Source organism: Aethalodelphis obliquidens, unplaced genomic scaffold (assembly GCF_003676395.1).
Source record: "Aethalodelphis obliquidens isolate GAN/ISIS:26980383/991018 unplaced genomic scaffold, ASM367639v1 scaffold8, whole genome shotgun sequence".
NCBI lineage: Eukaryota > Metazoa > Chordata > Mammalia > Artiodactyla > Delphinidae > Aethalodelphis > Aethalodelphis obliquidens.
In genome coordinates this window covers 64,590,759-64,609,503 of record NW_020837952.1, presented here as the reverse complement: position 1 = coordinate 64,609,503, position 18,745 = coordinate 64,590,759, and the positions used below count along the sequence as shown (strand labels likewise).

General features: G+C 59.3%; 4 protein-coding genes across 12 annotated transcripts; 3 read left to right on the top strand and 1 right to left on the bottom strand.

Moving 5' to 3' along the window:
- The first annotated feature begins 556 nt into the window (after window positions 1-556).
- CIMAP1B (ciliary microtubule associated protein 1B) lies at window positions 557-2,536 on the top strand. Its single transcript, XM_027108159.1, has 5 exons — window positions 557-1,280; window positions 1,546-1,650; window positions 1,960-2,081; window positions 2,173-2,313; window positions 2,456-2,536. The coding sequence occupies exons 1-5, from the start codon at window positions 893-895 to the stop codon at window positions 2,534-2,536; spliced, it is 837 nt and encodes a 278-aa protein (XP_026963960.1). The 5' UTR covers window positions 557-892.
- Window positions 2,537-3,403: 867 nt separating this feature from the next.
- TYMP (thymidine phosphorylase) lies at window positions 3,404-5,829 on the top strand. The gene is given in 5 exon segments (XM_027108160.1): window positions 3,404-3,542; window positions 3,544-3,586; window positions 4,036-4,077; window positions 4,079-4,138; window positions 4,533-5,829. Coding segments are annotated over 5 exon segments (447 nt in total). The 5' UTR covers window positions 3,404-3,423; the 3' UTR covers window positions 4,716-5,829.
- A 275-nt stretch (window positions 5,830-6,104) lies between these two features.
- On the top strand, window positions 6,105-8,023 carry SCO2 (synthesis of cytochrome C oxidase 2). Of its 2 annotated transcripts, none has more exons than XM_027108157.1 (2): window positions 6,105-6,384; window positions 7,184-8,023. In XM_027108157.1, the coding sequence occupies exon 2, from the start codon at window positions 7,196-7,198 to the stop codon at window positions 7,994-7,996; it is 801 nt and encodes a 266-aa protein (XP_026963958.1). In that variant the 5' UTR covers window positions 6,105-6,384; window positions 7,184-7,195; the 3' UTR covers window positions 7,997-8,023. The 2 variants fall into 2 exon arrangements, with proteins under 2 accessions (XP_026963958.1, XP_026963959.1); XM_027108158.1 differs by lacking the exon at window positions 6,105-6,384 and adding an exon at window positions 6,395-6,544.
- Window positions 8,024-8,167: 144 nt separating this feature from the next.
- Window positions 8,168-18,601, bottom strand: NCAPH2 (non-SMC condensin II complex subunit H2). Of its 8 annotated transcripts, none has more exons than XM_027108149.1 (20): window positions 18,393-18,599; window positions 14,987-15,088; window positions 12,575-12,630; window positions 12,408-12,492; window positions 12,264-12,332; window positions 12,085-12,164; window positions 11,864-12,003; window positions 11,692-11,778; window positions 11,102-11,232; window positions 10,292-10,363; window positions 10,024-10,090; window positions 9,774-9,881; window positions 9,630-9,683; window positions 9,409-9,479; window positions 9,235-9,328; window positions 9,077-9,148; window positions 8,924-8,979; window positions 8,744-8,845; window positions 8,500-8,649; window positions 8,168-8,434 (listed from the first exon to the last, which is right to left on the bottom strand). In XM_027108149.1, the coding sequence occupies exons 1-20, from the start codon at window positions 18,498-18,500 to the stop codon at window positions 8,294-8,296; spliced, it is 1,845 nt and encodes a 614-aa protein (XP_026963950.1). In that variant the 5' UTR covers window positions 18,501-18,599; the 3' UTR covers window positions 8,168-8,293. The 8 variants fall into 8 exon arrangements, 7 of the variants coding, with proteins under 7 accessions (XP_026963950.1, XP_026963951.1, XP_026963952.1 ...); XM_027108150.1 differs by having other exon boundaries at window positions 9,077-9,145; XM_027108151.1 differs by having other exon boundaries at window positions 11,870-12,003.
- Window positions 18,602-18,745: the final 144 nt, after the last annotated feature.

Here is an 18,745-nt window from a genome sequence, read left to right as displayed (position 1 = left end):
TGTGCTATACGGTAGAACCTTGTTGTTTATCCATCCTATATATAATAGTTTACATCTGCTAATTGTATGGACGTTCTTGTGGCCCAGTACATGATTATTTTCTGCAAATATTCCATGGGTTTAAATAGATGCAAAGTTCTCTCCCCTACACATAACAATTAAATTAAGCTTGATTTCTTTATTCTCGCACTTGTTTTTTGTCTGCATATCTGTCCATTTCTGGAATGGGTGTATTGAAGCCTGGGGAAGGGTGAGGACAGAGTTCTGGTCTGTGGCACAGCCTGCAGGACGCCTGCCATTGCCATGGACTCCAAGGAGGAGAGGCAAGGGGAGGGGAGGGGCGGAGCCAGGTGGGACGGTCAGTCTGGTTGCCTGGAGGCGCGACCTGGACACAATGGGGTCTGGGAGCTGGGCCGGGCAGGGGCAGAAATCCAGACACCCAACCCTACCTTCCCAGCCAGGAGACACAGGAGCAGGTCAGTGCATCAACTTCGGGGGCCCCCCTCCGGCACCAGGTCCCCCACGCCGCTCCCTCGCCCCGGTATCCTCCCCCAAATATCCCTAAAATATCCCAGTTCTCCAGAACCCCGGGGAATTCCTCTCCCGCAGTGTTGAGTCCAACCTTGGAGCGCGCACACACACCTCCACTGAACTCATTTTGTGGGTGGGGGACAAGAGACGGCCTCGAAGCTCTGTCCCTGACCCGCGCCTCTCTGGAGCTGGGAAAGCTACCGTTTGTTTCCCTGGTACTTGGGATAGGCGCGGGCCCCGCCCCGGAGTCCGGCCTGTCTGGAGGGGATAGGGAGTGCGGCCTCGCGAGTCTGGGTGGGGGGGCCGGGGCCGCCACCTTGTGTCCGCAGGTGTTGCCGGCAGCAAGCGCTCCCACCGTACCATGGGCTCGGAAGTCTGGGTCGGCCCGTGGCGGCCGCACCGGCCCCGCGGCCCCATCGCAGCGCTCTACAGCGGTCCGGGGCCCAAGTACAAGCTGCCAGCCAGCACTGGTACCAGCGGTGGGCCGGGGGAGGGGGGCACACAGGGGCTAACCCTAACCCTGGTGATGCTGGGGCGCCCCGCAGGTTACATCCTGCACGACCCGTCGCGACCCCGCGCCCCCGCCTTCACCTTCGGCGCACGCCTCCCCACGCAGCAGACTTCGTGCGGCCCAGGGCCAGGTCACCTGGTGCCCGCTCGCATGACAGTGCGCGGCCGCGACGGCGCTCCCGCCTACTCCATCTTCGGCCGCCCGCGCCACGCAGCGCCCTTCCTCACTCCCGGACCGGGTCAGGACCCTGGGACCCCGGCCTCCCCAACGCCGAGCCGCCTCCAGGGACGCCCACTCGGGAACACCCCCACTGAGCCCGAGTCCCCCTCGGGCACCCTAACACTCCAAATTCGGTCCCCCCATCTCCGGATCTCAAAAGAGCTCCAAGCCTCACCAGGCTTTGACAAATCGTGGTTCGAATTCCCCCTAATCCCTGGACTCCAGCCCGGGCACCCACCAGGCCCCCAGTGCAGTTCCGGCCCACACCCCGGTCCGCCCCGCAGGCAGGTACTTCCCGGAGCGAGCGGAGAAGGCGTCGTACCCCAGCGCGCCTCGGCACACCATCGCTCCCCGAAACTGGGGCCTCCGCGCAGAGTCGCAGACCCCAGGTGAGCCCAGGAAGGCCCACCCTGCACTGGCTGCGGCGGGCAGACCGGCCGGTCCTCAAAGACCCACCCTCGGGCTTCCCTGGTGGCGCAGTGGTTGGGAGTCCGCCTGCCGATGCAGGGGACGCGGGTTCGTGCCCCGGTCTGGGAGGATCCCGCATGCCGCGGAGCGGCTGCGCCCGTGGACCATGGCCGCTGAGCCTGCGCGTCTGGAGCCTGGGCTCCGCAGCGGGAGAGGCCACAACAGTGAGAGGCCCGCGTACCACAAAAAAAAAAAAAAAAAAAAAGACCCACCCTCGCTGGCTCCCCCAGGCCCCGGGACCTACACTGTGCCCTCGCTCCTGGGCCCGCGCGTCGTCGGTAAAGTCTCGGCGCCGATTTACTCCATCTACGGCCGCAGCGCGGTGGGCAGCGTCTGCGAGGACCTCAGTAAGGTGGGGAAGGGGCTGCCCGCACCGCGCGGCGAGGGGTCAGCGGTCGACGGTCCTGGAAGCCGGACACAGCGCCCCTCCCGCCCTCCCGCAGACCCCCGGGCCCTGCGCCTACCATGTGGTGAGCCCTGGGATCTACAAGCCCCGGGCCCCCCAGTTCTCGATGCTGGCGCGGACTTCGCTCCCCCAAGGCAACAGCCTGAATCCCGGGCCTGCAGCCTACAACGTGGACCAGGTGCTCTGCAGTTCAGGGTCAAGGGTCAGAGGCGGGGTAAAGGGGTCCGGGTCTGGATCGAGGGTCTGAGGTGCGAGGTTGGGACCCGGGAGCCCTGGGCCGGCTGGCAGCGCCAGGCCAGCGACGTCTCCTGGGTCCGCAGCACCGGAAGCCTCGCGGCTGGAGCTTCGGGATCCGGCACTCGGACTACCTGGCCCCGATGGTGATCGACGTGGATGACTGACCAGCCGGCCGGGCGCGGCCCCACGAATGTTTCTTAAAATCTCTGGATCCAGCAGCCTGTCGGCCTCTCTGTGCTTGCGGCGAGGCAGGCGGGCAAAACGGACAGGTGGGCGGGCCCGCGAAGTCCCGGACTTCTCAAGCTCCCGCAGGCCCTCGTGATTGGCCAGGACAGAAGTGAGCCGGGTCGTCCTGCCCCTCCGAGGCGGCGATTGGCCTAAAACCCTGCCTGTCGGGAGGCCCCGCCCCTCCGCGGCTCCGGCCAGGCGCGCAGTCCCACTGTTCCCACCCTGTGGCCTCCCGCAAGACGGAACGGAAACCGGCTGGGATCCGAAGAGGACCGGCGAGCGCCGCTGTGCAGGACAGGTACGGCCCCGGATCAAGTTGTGAGACCGAGACGTGAGAGCCAGACACGGAGACATGCACACGGGCGACACAGACACGGGACTGAGGGGCGGACACGGGAGAGAAACGAGAATGGGGTCGGGACAAGGGCACTTCGCCTCAGTGACACGGACACAGGACGGCGACAGGTTCCAGATGTGTGTCGCAGCCCGGAGTGGTGGCGGCCCCACCTACCCCTGTCGCACCTGCTGATCTCTCCCGGGGCGGGAACCAGAGCCCAAGCAGCTGCCGGGGCTGATCAGCCTGAAGCAAGGGTACCTCAGAGGCTTCGTGCGCGCTGTGCTGGACCGGACGCGCAGGGCGCACACATCCGTGCGTGGGGACGGCTGGCTGCCCCTGACCCCGACCCAGAGGTCAGGCCCAGAGACCGCCTGCCCCCAGGGACGCCACAGCGCCCCACCACTGTCACTGACACTGAGGATAACCCATTGCTGTGGGAACGCCCCCTTTGTGCTGTCTACACCACCTTACCCATGCCGAGGGGCCATGCTCTTGGCCATCTGGCGAAGCATGAATCTGGAGGAGACCGCGGCCCTGGCCAAGTCTGGGCAGCAGCTGGAGTGGCCGGAAGCCTGGTGCCAATACCTTGGGGACAAACATGCCCTGAGGCAGAGTCCTGGCACCTGCCCTGGCTGCCTGTGGCTGCAAGGTTAGAAGACACCTCCTCTCCAGACCAGAACCTCTGACCTCAAAAAGGCCAGCAGCCACAGGCAGCTCCTAACCTCACGCCTGACCCAGACAGAGCCCCCAAAGGCCCAGGCTTCTCAGCCCCAGGACAGAACTTGGATCTCCCTTCCCATCAGCCCCCAATAACAGGACCAAATCATCCAGCTGCCCCTTCCCCTTCGGTTCCCAAGGGAAGAGCTGCTCTCCCTCCATCCCCCAGACTTGTACCCCCAGCAATAGGTACCAGCCTCATCCCCCCACTGACACCCCCCATCCCAAACGAGGACAATTTATTTTCCATTCCCTCTCCAGCTGGACACCCACTACACTGCTCAGTAAATACTTAACTCCAGATGAGCCCTAACCAAGGAAGGTGAGGAAAAATGTGGGGGTGGGGAGGTGACTGTGCAGGTGAACAGCATCCTTGCCTAGCATGTACCAATAGTCAGCAGACGTGGTCTGGGGCACGTGGGAGGGCACTTGGGGTAAACTGGAGTCTATTCATGGATTCACTGTCACCCAGAGCCCAGAGCATGTATAGGTGGGCCACTGATTGGTCACTGATCTGGGTTTGGTAGAAACATTGGCCAGAATCTCTGAAGGGTCACTAGGGAGGATACTGATCAGTTATTCATGGGTCATTGGACTTTGGTCAAGATCATCAACGGAAATTTGATTGGAGTCATTAATAGGGACTTGGTCAAAATAACTGATGGGCCTCTGATCAATCATTAATGGGCCATAGGACATTGATCCATATCTTTGATGGGTCATTAGTGAGGACTTACCAGAATTGTTCACGTCACTGGTCATTATTTTGGACATTTGTCAAGGTTGCTGATGAGTCCTTGGTCAGGGTCAGTGATGAGATCACTGATCAGAGGCCACTGAGGGTCACTGGGAGTCCTGATGCAGGGGAGGTTGGCCAGATGCAAGGGCTGCCAGGGCAAGTGGGCCGCTGTATTGTGGGTCAGAGCAGGAAGCTTGTTCTTGCGGACGGAATCCTGCATGAAGCAAGAGATGTGACAGCCACTGTTGACAGCCTGCCACTCATCACGTGTGACCTGACCCCACACTCTGGGGTCCACCTCCTGCATGTGAAAGACCCCTGACCTATGAACACACACAACCACAGGTGATCTGACCCAAACCCAGGGTCAGTGTCCCACATCACAGGATGCCTGACCACCCACTCGAGAAGGTGACCTGACTGATGCACCTGTCATCCCATCACATAGAGAACTTGACCTTCCATGCTCAGGGTCCCTGACCTCTCATGACTGACCCGAGAGTCAGCATCCCCCGCATCTCACAGGAAGCTGCAGGATCTCCATCACCTTAGCCTCCCCCACACAGCCTTCATCCTCAGTAAGAAGGCAGAGAACAGCCTGTCTGCTCTGATCGTAGGCAGGAGGTTGAGAGAGGCCGCAGTCCTCCCCAGCCAGGACAGGCCCCGGAGCGCCTGGAGCCTGTGTGGCCTCTCCGTAGGGGTCCCCATGTGGCTGTGGCATGTCTGTTGGCGTGGATCTCCTTATGCGGCCCCAACCTCCCGTTCATAACTCCCGCAGCCTTGGTCCTCAAGTACCTCAGCAGCCCTGTCTCACCCTGCCTCTGCTGGGACCGGCCTCACCGCTGGCAGTCCCCGCCCCACTTCTTCAACTCCCACCCAGTGACCTTATCCAAGCAAGGCTGACCTGGCCTCGGGTCTGGGGAAACCCTCACGGCCCTCCCGCCCAGGCCGAATACAAGGACTTCCTGACCTCCACCGCTGAAGTCAGGCACACTGCCGCTTCACGTCTCCCCCGTCCCCTCACTCCAGGGGAACTGGCAACCAAGGGTGCATCAGGGGCTGGAGTTTGACTGCACGCGAGACGCGGGGTGGGTCCACGCTGAACCGTGTCTCCGCAGTTTGGCATGGGGCAGCCGCTCTGACCGCCAGTAACAACCCCGCCGTAGGCCACGCTTTGGAGTGGAGGAAGCGCTGCTGTGCTTGGACGGCCTGGGGCCACCGGGCCGGCGGACCCGGTCACCCATCACCAGGCTCGGTGAGGGGACAGGAAAAGGGGCACCCGCTCTGGCTCAGCCCTACGCCCAGAGACGCCCTCCCCTCCTGAGCCCGGCTCCTCACTCCCCGCCCCACCGCGCGGGCAGGCCGACACGCAGCAACGAAGCCCGAGAGGCGCGCAGCCGTGCAGATACCTGGTGCGCCGGGGCCGTAAGCGAGAGGGCGGGTAGAGCCAGCGACTAGCTACAGCGCCGAACAAGGAGCCGCCGCCGCGGGGGGCGGGGCGCAGGGAAGCCCCGCCTCTGACACGTGACCTCTGGCTGACCCGCCACCTTCGGCGCACGCGCACGGCCCAGCGCCGGCCAGCTCCATGTCAGTGTGCGCGAGCGGGGCGCCGTTGACGCATGCGCGCTGGCGTGGTGCGAGGCGGATGGTCTCCGCAGCTTGCCAGGTCGCGTCCCCGGACTCCTGGCACCGACCCCGGCGCGCCGGGGTCTTGGAAAACTGGCCCGCGAGGCGCGTTCCGAGAGGGCGCCCTGAACGGGGCTCCTGGAGGAAAAGGGCCTCCCGGAGAGGGGCCCTGGAAACGTTCGCAGGCTGCCTCCGTTTGCAGGTCCATCTTGTGCACCGCTTAGAACACATTTGGTAAAGGAGGAAGCTGATGTCAGCAGGCTGAGGGGCGTATCCAAGGTCTTTCAGCCCAGGAATCGTCGGACGGGGCGGAGGCCGGACGTTTAGGAGTCTTCTAGAGGGTCCTCCCAGCAGCAGCTGAACAGGTGAGGCGTGGGGGGGGGGGGCGGGGTCCTAAGACCTCCGCCTAGCAAACCTCCATAGGGCCCTGAGAAAGGCGCAGAGGTCACCGAAGCAACAGCAGGGCGTGGGCCACGAGCTCAGAGCTGCTGTCGGGTACTCGGCTGTGAAGAGAGTGGGCTCGAGGCAAGTGGAAACCTTGTTTCTCTTACAGGGTGACTGCCGGCCGGAAGGTTCTACGTGCGAGGGGCTCGTGGGGAGGGGGGCGGGAAGGCGCTGCAGGCTGCGGTGCGGGTGGCACAGGATTTCCGCGGGGCTGGAGGCCAAAGCACCACGATTGAAGCGGCCTCAGAGGGGAGAGGCTGCAAAAGGGCCGGAGGAGTCAGTCTTGGGGGGCGGGGGTTGAAGCCAGAGACTCACCTACCTCCTTTCAAGAAATGGGAGTTTATTGCAAACAGATAAATATGCTCAGGAATCCGGGCGAGGCATGCGCTTGGAATGCTCTTGGTCAGCTCAGACGCTCAGGTGCAGGCGAGGGCTGGGCTGGTTAGAGCTGCAGGCACACGACGGGGGGCAGGGTCCGGGTGGGATGCGATAGACTGAGGCTCTCGGGCTAAAGGACAGGACGGACAGGGGTGGACGCTTGATGACACCTAAGCTGGAGTTTGAGGTTTCAGAGGTGAAGCAGTTCTGACGCCAGGTGAGCAGCTGCTGCTAGCAGAGCCTGTGTAGGGCTGGTCCCTCAGATGGCAGCATCTCCAGGATGGGGTATGACCCGGGAGGCCGAGGCACCTTCTGGCTCCTGACACCCTTGCTCTTTTCCAGGAGCGTTAGGCCATGCTGTTGCTGGCTCAGGCACCCAAGGCTTGGCACAGGCTCTTTCAGCTCAAGCCTCCAGCTCTCCCTAGGACCCCAGGAGGAAAGGCCCAGCATGTGCGGTACCGGCTCCTATCAAGGCGGGGCCCTGCAGAGACGGGAAGGCAGGACCAGCCCCAGGGCCCTGGGCTACGAACTAGGTTGCTGATCACAGCCTTGATTGGGGCTGGGCTGGGTGGGGTCTGGCTGGCCATGAGAGCCGAGAAGGAGCGGTGGCAGCAGCAACGACGGACAGAGGCCCTGCGCCAAGCTGCCGTGGGCCAGGGTGACTTCAGCCTGCTGGATCACCGGGGCCAGGCTCGCTGCAAAGCTGACTTCCGGGGCCAGTGGGTGCTGATGTACTTCGGCTTCACTCACTGCCCTGACATCTGCCCCGAGGAACTGGAGAAGCTGGTGCAGGTGGTGCGGCAGCTGGAGGCGGAGCCTGGCCTGCCCCCCGTGCAGCCCATCTTCATTACGGTGGACCCCGAGCGGGATGACGTGGCGGCCATGGCCCACTATGTGCAGGACTTCCACCCCAGGCTGCTGGGCCTGACCGGCTCTGCTGAGCAGGTTGCCCAGGTGAGCCGCAGCTACCGCGTGTACTACAGCGCTGGCCCCAAGGACGAGGACCAGGATTACATCGTGGACCATTCCATCGCCATCTACCTGCTCAGCCCTGACGGCCTCTTCACAGACTACTACGGCAGGGCCAGGTCGGCCGAGCAGGTCGCAGACAGTGTGCGGCGCCACATGGCTGCCTTCCGCAGCGTCCTGCACTGAGCTGGGTCATTAAAAGGATGTGGTGGAGCTGTGTGTGCCTGAGATCTATACCAGCAGCCCCTGGAGGCCACGGCAGGAAAGGGGCTGGAGACGTGGTAGCTTCCTGGGGTGCAGAGGATGGACAGCCCTTTCCTCCACACGGAACAGTTTTGTAAAGGTTTTTTAAAGGGATTGGCGGGGTGGCAACACTTTATTGGGCTGGGCGAGCCAGGAAGCAAAGTGGAGTGAGCAGATGCATGCCCAGCACCTGCTGGGGACAGGGCTCCAGGGCCCAACCCCAGTCTCAGTGCTCCCCACTCAGGGCTGGACCATGGAGGGGGCAGTGTAGGTCTGGAAGCGCTTGTGGGCCCGCTGGTACGTGAGCAGTCTCAGGGACATGGTATCCACCGCCGCCTCCAGCCCCGGCTGCTGGGTGATCTCCACTGTGTAGTCATTAGCCTGTAGAGACAGATCGTCAGCAGAGACCAGAGACCGCTTCCCTCCCAGGCTCCCAGGCCACTCACCAGCTGCAGGGAGGCCAGCATGGAACGACACACCTCAAAGGCAGGCTGGCCAGCCACCAACTCCGCAAAGGGACACCACTGGTTGAGCTGGCTGAACCTTGAGACTACCTGATCCCCGTAAGTGTGGATGTCAAAGGGCACATGCTGCTCCTGCAAAGGGGAGGGGCAGGTCCTGGGGCTGGCCCAAGGCAGGCAGCGGGACGCTCCAGCTCTCCACCAGAGGCCCTGGCCCAGCCCACCTCACCTGCTCCTGGAGCAGGGGCTGGATGACGTCCTCCCAGTCCCTGATGCGCTGGCTCAGCTCTGTCTCCTGGACGAACTTCTGCGAGGTGGCGATGAAGAGCTCCTGGGGGAGGAGCAGGGGCTATCACCTCTGTGCAGGGCCCACCGCCCGGCTCCCCCACCCACTCTGACCTGGGCCTACCACGTTCCTTCGGACCAGCTCCTCGTAGCTTAGGGAGGCCGGCATGGCTTCCGCTTCTGGAAAAGGGCAGCCATGAGGTGCTGCGGCCGCGAGCCTCACCTTCTCTTTCCTCCCCTCAGGGTCCCCTGGCCAGCAGCCCACTCCCAGACCTACCCAGGTCTGCGTCTTCCCCAGGCTCGGCCCCCTCAGGCTCTGCATACTCCTCGGGCTCTAGAAAGTCACCTGCTGGGAGGGGAGGACCCGAGCAGAAGGCAGGTTAGCCCACAGCCGGCGCTGAGCCCCGACCCAGCCTGGCCCCCGTAGGCACCCACCTGCCGCTCCCAGGTCCTCCAGGGAGTCCTCCAGCCGGTCCTCCTCCGCGGGCCACGGTTCCTCCTGAGCCCTCGGCAGCCACCGCTCAGCCGCCTGCGCAAAGAGAGCATCTGAGGGCCACTGCCATCTCCCACCAAGGGCCAAGCGGGGTCCAGGCGGTGGCCGGTACTTGCCTCCCTCCTCTGCAGCTTCCGGAGGGTCTCCAGCTGCTCCTTCACGTGTCTCCAGTACAGGACCTCCATGTCTGCACACGAAAGCCTTGTGAGAAGGGCTCCCTCATCCTGCCCAGGCCCACCCGAATCCACCCCGGGCCCTAGGTGTCCCCAGGCTGAGGGGAGGTGGCAGAGCGTGCTGCCATCAACCCTCAGAAGAGCCCACCAGGCCCCGGCCGCACCTGCAAAGGAAGGGCCCTTTCGCCGGGGCCTCCTGCTGTCAGCGTGGTCAGCATCTGCAAGAGGACTGGGTCAGCAGGCGCCAAACCCAGTCCCGCAGCCACACCCGGGCCCTCTGGGCCTGGCCCACCCCCCGGCCCACGCACAGGCAGCCAGGTACCACTGGTGGAAGTCCTGCAGCTTGACGGTACCCTTCCTCTTACGCTTCTGTCCTGGAGCCTCCTCCACACTGGGGGGCACAGAGTAGGGCCTACCTGGGGGCAAACAGACGATCTCGGAGCACAACCGTGGCCCAGGGCAGATCACCGTGCCCACGGGCCCTGGAGCCCCAGCCTCCACTCAAGCCAGGTGAGCCCAGCCCCGGATGCCCAGGGGCAGTGCCCCTCCCCCAGTTACCTTTCCTGAAGGGCTTAGCGTCCAGGGAGTCGAAGGGGTCCAGGCCCTGCCAGGGGTCTGGGGTCTCCTGAGCACAGAGCACAAGCAGACACAGGAGAGTGGAGGACGTGCACCCTCCCCCCAGTTGAGAGACATAGGGAGGGAGGTGCCCTGGGGCTGCAGGAGAGAGGTCCAATTCTAGGGAAGAAGATTGCTCGAAAGACAGCCACTGCAGAGGGGCCTCAAGCATACCCTCCCTGCCGGGGGTCCAGGCCCCACCAGCCCTCACCTTCAGCCGGGACGCAGGCTCCAGGGCCTCCCTTCGCTCCCGTAGTGCACACCTCCTGGGCTGGGCCGCACTCTGCAAAAAAACGTTGAGGGTTCCCCTCTCCTCCTCCACCCAAGGCTCCAGGCACCCCAGCAGCCCTGCTCCGGGGCTAGACACCAAGAACCCTGCAGGGACCTTCTCTGGGGGCAGAAAGTTCAAATAGTTTAATGACTAAAAAGTAAAACAGAAGTTCTAGGAAAAACTTTAGGAGAACGTACAAATCAGTAAACTAGTGGTCACGGGGTACTTTTTCTTCTTTAAAAAACAGAAAAAAGAATAGAACGATACGATATCCAAGTATCTACCAGCCAAAATTGACAAATGTTAATATTTTTTCCCATATGTCAGGATTTTTTCTTACAAAAAAAGATTTCTTAGCTCTAGGCTGGAGCACAGAGCTGAACCTCGGGGGTGAGGGAGGCCGGCCTGTCCACTCCTGCCAGCCTGGCCTTGGGAGAGTCAGCTCTGGAGACCAGCTGCCATTCTGGGTAGTAACCCTGAGCACCGTGGGCCTTGGACTCTTGGACACCAGCCGCTCCGCCTGGAGAGCAGCAGCTGCTCTGCTCGGAGAGGGGAGAGACATGAAAGCTGCTGCCCAAACGGGCAGGGTGCAGGGCCAGGTCTAGGGCTGGCTGGGGGACGCACCCACTGCCCTGGTGTGCAAGGACCAGAGAGGGAGCAAAGACCAGGGGACTGCCTTCCCTGTGTAAGCGAGACTGTCCCCGCCAGGGCTGAGGGCTAGAGCTTTGCAGGCCGGACTGTGGGTCCCACCTGCTCTGGGCTCCTGGGCTCCTGCGGCTCCATCGGGACCTCAGGGGCCGAGGCCTCGGGGGGCTCTGCTGCCCACTCTGTATCCTCTTCTTCACCCCCACCTCCGGGCACTGGGCCTTCTGGAGTGGTGCCTGGGCAGGGAAGGAAGAAACCAGCCAGCCCCAAGGAGCCTGAAGACCAGTCAGCAGAAGGGGGGCTGCCCCTCGGGGATGAGGGCCGACCCCAAGGAGAGCCTGAGAGGCCACTCCTCTCTCAGCTTGTTTGTTGGAACCAGAGGATGCAGCAGGGCGTTTTACATGCTCATCGTACTGCTGCTTTGGTTGGTTCATTTTATTTCTTAGTAATTTTTCTCTTTAAATGCTGCCACCTCTGTCTGCCCAGAGAGGAGGGGGTGGGCCCAAACCTCAGAGCCCCAGAATGGTCAGGGGGTGGTCACTGGACCAAGACAGCACGGCTGGCCAAGGTGGGCCCTGAGCACAGAGGCCTGCTCCCCATGCCTCACCCCCCCACAGGCTGCAGAGCGGCAGAGGAGTGCAGGGCCCCGTCCCCCCACCCCACCCTGCAGCTCCACGCGGCAGCTCTCTCCTCACCTGGCTCCTGGGAGGCGCTGAGCAGCGGGACTGGACTCCTGCGCACAGAGACTTCCACTGGCTGCTCCTCAGCCCTCCCAGAGGCCTCTGGGAGAGACGGGGGATTGAACGGGGTCAGCCCCACTTCCCCCGCAAAAGGCCCCTTCCTTCCCACCAGCATCCGAGCCCTCACCCTCACCCTTCTGGTTCCTCGGCAGCAGTGCCCCCGTGGGGGACATGCCCACCGGCTCCAACATGAAGGCTCCTCTGGGGTGGGGGGTGCACGTATTCATCCTAAAATCCTTCCGGCTGGCCAGGACCTCCCCCCGACAGCTGTGCTGGCACAAACACAGGTGCTACAGTGACCCTTCCCCAGCACACCCAACCCTCCACCCACCAGGCTAAGGCCCGCACCTGTACAGGGGGTTATTATACTTCTCCATCTCATCAGGGGCTACCAGGGCCATCGGCAGGAGGGGGACGATGAGGGTCTCCTGAACAGAGGCCAAGAGTGGGTGAACCGTGAGAACCCACATGGCATGACACCGCCTTCCAACACCCCCATCAGCTAAACACAGGAGAGGGGCTCTCACACTAGAGGCCTGGTCACTCCTCAGATCCACGTTAGCACGGGAATCAGAGAGGTCATCCAACGACAGGAACTGCGGGGGAATGGAGAGCTCAGGAGGGTGCCTGGTGAGCACAGGGGGCAATGCCAGGCACCCAGGAAACCTCACCTCATACTCCACTTCCTGGGGGGCCCTGGAGCCGGCATCCCCAATGGGCCCGTCTTCCCGCTCACAGGAGAGCTGCTTGGCCCGCCTGAGACAGAATCAGTGCAAGGGCGTCACGGGAGGCCACGGGGCCTCCGGAGCCGCATGCAGGCCCCACCTCCAGTACTCACTTCTTGCCAGAGATGAAATCAAGAGCCTGGTAGACCAGCGAGTAGAGATATTCCACCTGGCAACCAGAAGCGGGCAGTGAGGATGCAGAAGGGAGGGGCCCTCCCCAGAGCCTTTCCAGCTAGTCGTCCAAGTACACAGAGAAGCCCAGATGTCCTGTCCAGAACCCCCAGCACAATTCCTGCCAACATGGCTGCCAGAAATACTTGTCCAATCAAACTAGTATGTTTCCCCAGAATTACCTAACAGCCGCAGCTCCCACCCCGCTCTGCGTCCTCACACCACACCGCGGCAGGTGTGGCCACCTCCGCACTGTGGCACCCCAGCCTGTGCCCCACGCAGCCCTGTCTGCCTTCACTGCTGGCACACCAACCAGCCTGCCTGCAGCCCATGTCCCTGCTGCTGCAATTAGTGCCCAACCTGCAGGAGCACCTGGGGGTCTCTGCCGGCCCGTCACAGCTCCAGCCACAACCCGTGGGGCCCCACTGTTAGGGTGAGGGTTGGGATCTTCCAGATACCACAAAGCACCCACCAGGAGGGTACATACACGCGCTGCCCCTGGGCCATTTCCTCTGGGGTGACAGCACCCGATAGAAGGCAGTGGTGAGCAAAACAGGTGGTGGCCCCGATCGCATGGATCCCACTCCCCGGGAATAATAAACATTAACCTTCTTAAGTGTCTGTCACACACACAGGACTGTGCTTCATGCTTCGTCTCATCTACTCTGTCGGAATTAGGTACCATCACTATTCTCACTGTATACGAGATAAACTGAGACTCAGAGAATCAAAGTAACCTCAGTCAGTGGCGGGTCCAGGACTTGCGCCAGGGATATAGAAATCCAGTGCTGCGCCGTCTAACACGGCAGCCATGAGCCGCAGCTGGCGCGATCAATTTAAATGTAAGTAAAAGTTAATACAACGCAAGATGCCTCAGTCACGCCTGCCACATTTCAAGGGCTCAGGAGCCGCACGTCTTGGACAGCACAGATCATAGAACGTTCCCATCACCTCGGAAGGTCCGGCTGGACGGCGCTGACTACAGCCAATGCTCCCCTCACACCTTCCAGACTTCGTGCTAACATTCTGCTACACCTGCTTTATCACGTATCTACCCGTCCACGTATTTGTGTATCGGTTCACCTTAGGTTTTGTGCTTTCAAAGTCAGTTGCAGATATTCCTTCTTAGGACAAATGCAGGACAAAAGAATCCAATTTAATTGGATCATCTAGGACAAAAACCAATGAAATCTCAGACCATCTTAATAACTTACAGTGCCCAGAGGTAGGTCCACTGTACCCTGCGCCCGTTAACCTGCATGTAGGTTACTCCCCCTCCTCTGTCTGGTTGGGACCCCATTACTGAGCTCCTCAACACACTTCTTCTGAATTCTTACCTCCTGTGCACTTTTTGTTTTCCCCCCTCCCGCTAAACCACCAATTTGGGATCAGTGCTGTGGTCCACTTTTCCACGCTCCTCCACTAGGGGACAACTATTACTGCTAGAGAAGAATTTCCAGCATTTAATCTTCATTAGACTACCAATGCTTTCAATTAATCTTTTATTTTGCATTCCCCTCAGCAAATATTTTGAACTTTCGCCAAACCTCACTCTCCAAATTTCCAATCCAGTAGCTGATTCTCAGTAGCTGACTTACATGCTCCATTGTGAAAACTGGGGCCTTAGGTGTGAACTCTGCAAACCGTTGGGCCCACCTTCTCTGCATCAGCGTTTCTCCCTGCAGTCTCCTGAGATGAGCTGTCTTTTCTTTTTTTCAAGGCAAGCCCGTCAGCCCATGTTTCTGACCCATTCCTTACCTATTTCTTCTGGTTCTCTGTTTCATCCATTTTCCTCCCCCAGCTCCCCTTTCCCCTCCCCCCACCCCAGCTGGCCACCCCAGCTCCGTGGTTTTCAATTCTGGTTGTCAGAGGGTAGTTCAGAAAATCCTGTGACCTGCCTGCCCCTCCACCCCACCACCTGGGGATCCTGATTTAATCAGTCTGGGTTAGGCCGAGGCACTGGTGATTAACTGGAGTGTAGCCTGGGTTGAGAGCCACCGATTTAATATTTGACCAATCTCTTTCCTTCTCTTTACAATAAAATGTTTTTCTTTCTTTTTCTTCTTCTTCTTCTTTTTTTTGGCCACATTGCACAGCATGTGGGATCTTAGTTCCCCAACCAGGAATCAAACCCATGCCCCCTGGAAGCGTGGAGTCCTAACCGCAGGACGGCCAGGGAAGTCCCAACCCTGCAATTATTAAATCCACGTTTGTTCTTTGGTGTTAAAAGGTGGCGAGGAATTGGCGGAGGAGGTGGGAGGCGCTGGTGAGCCTGCCACCTGCCCCGGCAGGACAGCAGACCTCGGTCTCACGAGACACTACAACTCCAAGACCAGTAGTCAGGAGGGGCCCACCTTCTTACTGTAGACACAAGCGGAGCCCTGGATCAGCAGTGCTGCCTCAATGAAGTTCATTGTGGTTTTGCCTTCGTCAAAAGAAATGCAGATCTGGTCCAGCTGCAAGACACAACGCAGGGCAGTGGGAAGTCTATGCACCCTTCTCGCCGGCAGCCCACCCACCACCCCACCTTCTCCCAGTGCCACTGGCCCAAAGTACCATCACCACAAGCAGCCCCTCAGAATGACAGCTCTGACTCTGCTTAGGGCTCACCGGTTGTGCATTTTTTTAGAGGCAAAAAACAGGTCTTTGTGATTTTCCCTACTTCCTGTAACCTCTGAGACCTAGTGTTTTGGAAGAGGGAGGCCCCTAGAGTGTATCATCCACGAACGGCCAGAACTACACACCACCTCCTCTCCGCAGGTGCTCACACCTCACCCATCCTAGTCGGGGCCAACTCAGCCAGACTCCAGCAGGAAGACGCCCACCCCGAGAGAAGGACTGAGGACCCTCAGGGGTGGGGGAGACAGAGACAAAATGCTGGGGTCTCAATCCTTTGAGCAGGAAAGTCAGGAAACACTTCCAAGTACATCCTCCTCCTTCCTCTGCAACCACCAACCCCACAGCCCCTCATGAGCCCCAATTCCTACCACCCCTTAAATCTGTGTCCACCAACCATATGCCAACAGTCCCCAAACCCATCTAGACCAGCTCTCTCTCCTAAGCTGCAGAACTGTGTTTATAGCTGCCCACTAGGTATGTCCACCAAGACATCCAAAGTCCCCAAACTCTATCTCCATACTTAACTCAGGATCTTCCCCACAACCCGGCGCCTCCCCTGCTCCTCTCAGGGAACAGTACTCTGAAGCCTCCACATGGTTTTCAAGCTCCTTGCCTTCGCTTTCCATCTGCCTGGAACGTCCAGCCCCAACGCGCTCAGACTGGCCTCTGCAGCAGTCTCCCTAGGACGTGCCTTGGGCCTCACCACCGCTAGGGTGGTCTTGTCACACCGAGGCTCTCCTCCCCCAGTAGACTGTGATCAACGTTAGGGTGATTCCAGCCGTCAGCTCAGTGCCCGACACCAGTGCTCAGCAAATGCATGATGAGCAAGCTGGTGACAACGGAGCTACGCCTGAAGACAGATCGATGCTCCCAGACAGATGAAGGGAACGGCATTTTAGGAAAGCACAGGCACCCACACAGAGGCAGCTAGCAGACACAGGTTTCAACGACTCAGGGAGATGAGCACTGTGCAAACATGTCCAAAGCAGAGGGTGTGCTGGGGAATAAGGCGAGACATTAGGTACTATGGTGGCACAACAAAGGGGGAGAGTCTGAGAGGAGCCACCATGCCACCACTTCTGCTAATTCCTGAAAAGACAGAGGAAGTTTGTGAAGAGGACAGCAACATAAAACGTGTTTAAAAGAAAGAAAGAATGTTCTGGTAGCTATGTGGAAATGAAAGGAGAAAGACAAAACTAGAGGCAGAGAAATCAGAACTTCAGGGGGCAGAGAAGGTTTGGAAAAGCAGACACATGGAGCAGGAGGGGAGCTGACCGAGCAAGCAGGTTTCCCAGGCATCCACAAGCACCCTGCTCAGTGTGGAAGCCTGAATCCACAGCAGCCCCACCTAGCATAGTTCTCTGCATGTTCTCAGGAGACTCCACGTCCAAGCAGAGATCAATTGTCAGATCAAGTGTGCATTTCACAAACAGTTATTCTGCACCTACTACGTGTCAGGCATTGTATTAAGCAAAGGGGAGAGAGCATGAACATAGTCCCTGCCCTCACAGAACTTACATTCTAGGGTGTAAACAGACCATAAACAAGTTAGAGAACAGCTTACGATGAACATTCTAAACTACAGAAGGTACTATGACAGAGACCTGTTTTAGACCTGGTAATCAGCTGATATTTCAACTGAGAGATACAGGATGAGAAAGAATTAGTCATAAAAAGAACTAGGCAAAGAATTTTTGCCACTGAGTGCAGAAAATATAAACTCTCAGTGAAGAATGAACTTGGGTGTTGTCGACAGACAGGTTCAAAAGAACAGGTGGACCCAAAAGAAAAAAAAAAAAAGAACAGGTGGAGAGCCTGCCACAAGGCTAAGACAGTGGGCAGGACCCGGTTCAGAGAAGGAAATGTGGATTTTCTTCTGGGAGCAATGGAAAGCCACTGAGGGGTTTCAGGCAGGGCAGTGCTGCAGCCTGACTTTAATCTTTAAGCATCACACTTGCTGCTGGGTGGAGCATGAATTGGATGGGGCCAAAAACAACAGTAGGGAGGCCAGGAAGGAAGGTTTTAGCGTGAATGGGAGCCAGATTGTGGCCTGGATCAGAGAAAATGGAAAATAGATGAATTGAAATGAAATTCTGGTGGCATGATAGAATCCACGGGTGAACCGGTGTGCAGTGTGGGGTTTCACTAGCTCTTAGCTTTCACCTTGGTTGAACAGTAGTGCCATATGCCAAGATCAGGAAGGCTGGGATTCGAGCAGGAAAACAAGGAGCTCCCCTTTATAATATAGTAAACCTGAGCTGCTTGTGTGAAATCTTAGCGGGTTGTCAAGATGAGCAGCTGGATACACAAAACTGATTGAGAAAAAAGACCTGGAACGGAAATATAAATCGAGGGAGGGGGGAATAAATAAATAAACCTAGGGGTTGTTCTCATACAAGTGATACTTAAAATCAGGGAAATAAATGAAATGGTTTAGGGGAAATGTGTAAAAAGATGGCTCAGGCCACACCCTGAGGAGCTCAACACTGAGACTGGATAGGAGAGAAAAAGTAGGTAACGAAATCGGAAGAAAATCAGAACACCAAAACCTGTTTCAAAAAAGAGGATGTGCTCAACCCACCAAATGCTGCTGAGTTGAATAAGATGACACTTCTGGTGACCCTTGGATTTGGTAAGAGGGATATCATTATTGATCAAGACAAGAGCAGTCCAAGCGGGCTGAGGAGTGAAAGTGAAGTGCAGAAATGGAGCGGACAGCTCCTTAAAGACGTCTAGACACAGCTGTCAAACACTGAAAAAAGGTTAAATGCTGACGAGATGGAACATGGCAGTCACTTGAAACTGGTTTGAAAATCTAACATAAGAGATCCCTCTTACGTCGTGATCCAGACCTCTCACACACCCACACATGCACACAAATCGTATTCTACTCTATCAGAGGAAAATGCTGGTCGCCACTAAGTCGATTTCAAGGCTCGCTAACGGGTAGTTTACAGGAGCTGTAAGGACAGCTCCAGGCTAATCTAATAAAGGAGGATTTCGAGGGGCAGAGACGGGGCTGGGAAAAAAGAAACGAGCCTGAGGATGAGTGCGATCAGAGCGCCAGATGGATACACACCGGGAGGCGGCGGGGCCCCCGGCAGCCCCCGCCCCGCGCCACTCCCCGGGGGCCGCCCTCACCTCCTCAAGATATTCGCCCAGCTGGGCCGCCACATCCACCTCCCAGTTCTTGGTGAGGTCGCGGATGGGCTGCAGGAGGTGAGCGAAGCGCGCCTCCACGTCCTCCATGTCCGGGAGGGGCCGGGTCGGCCCGGGGACCGCAGGGCCAGCTTCGAACGACCCAGTGTGCTCAGCCCGCCACTAGTTCTGGCGCCATTTTACTGTCCCCGCCCAGGAAAATACGTAGCGCGCAGCGACGCGCGCACATCTCTGACGTGAGGCTGCCGAATCGCGCCGGAAGGGTCTCAGGACGCCCCGGAGGCGGGGCATGCGTGGGGACGGGGCCTGCGTCTGCGTGGGGCGGGGTGGGGCTT

Coding starts and splice junctions, on each gene's coding strand:
- SCO2 (XM_027108157.1), top strand. CDS start 7,196: ATGCTGTTGCTGGCTCAGGCACCCAAGGCTTGGCACAGGCTCTTTCAG.
- NCAPH2 (XM_027108149.1), bottom strand. CDS start 18,500: ATGGAGGACGTGGAGGCGCGCTTCGCTCACCTCCTGCAGCCCATCCGC. Junction 12,333..12,407: donor CCCAGGAAGTGGAGTATGAG/GTGAGGTTTCCT, acceptor ATTCCCCCGCAG/TTCCTGTCGTTGGATGACCT. Junction 10,364..11,101: donor AGCCCAGGAGCCCAGAGCAG/GTGGGACCCACA, acceptor GTTTTTTTGCAG/AGTGCGGCCCAGCCCAGGAG.
- CIMAP1B (XM_027108159.1), top strand. CDS start 893: ATGGGCTCGGAAGTCTGGGTCGGCCCGTGGCGGCCGCACCGGCCCCGC. Junction 1,281..1,545: donor CTTCCTCACTCCCGGACCGG/GTCAGGACCCTG, acceptor TCCGCCCCGCAG/GCAGGTACTTCCCGGAGCGA. Junction 1,651..1,959: donor CGCAGAGTCGCAGACCCCAG/GTGAGCCCAGGA, acceptor TGGCTCCCCCAG/GCCCCGGGACCTACACTGTG.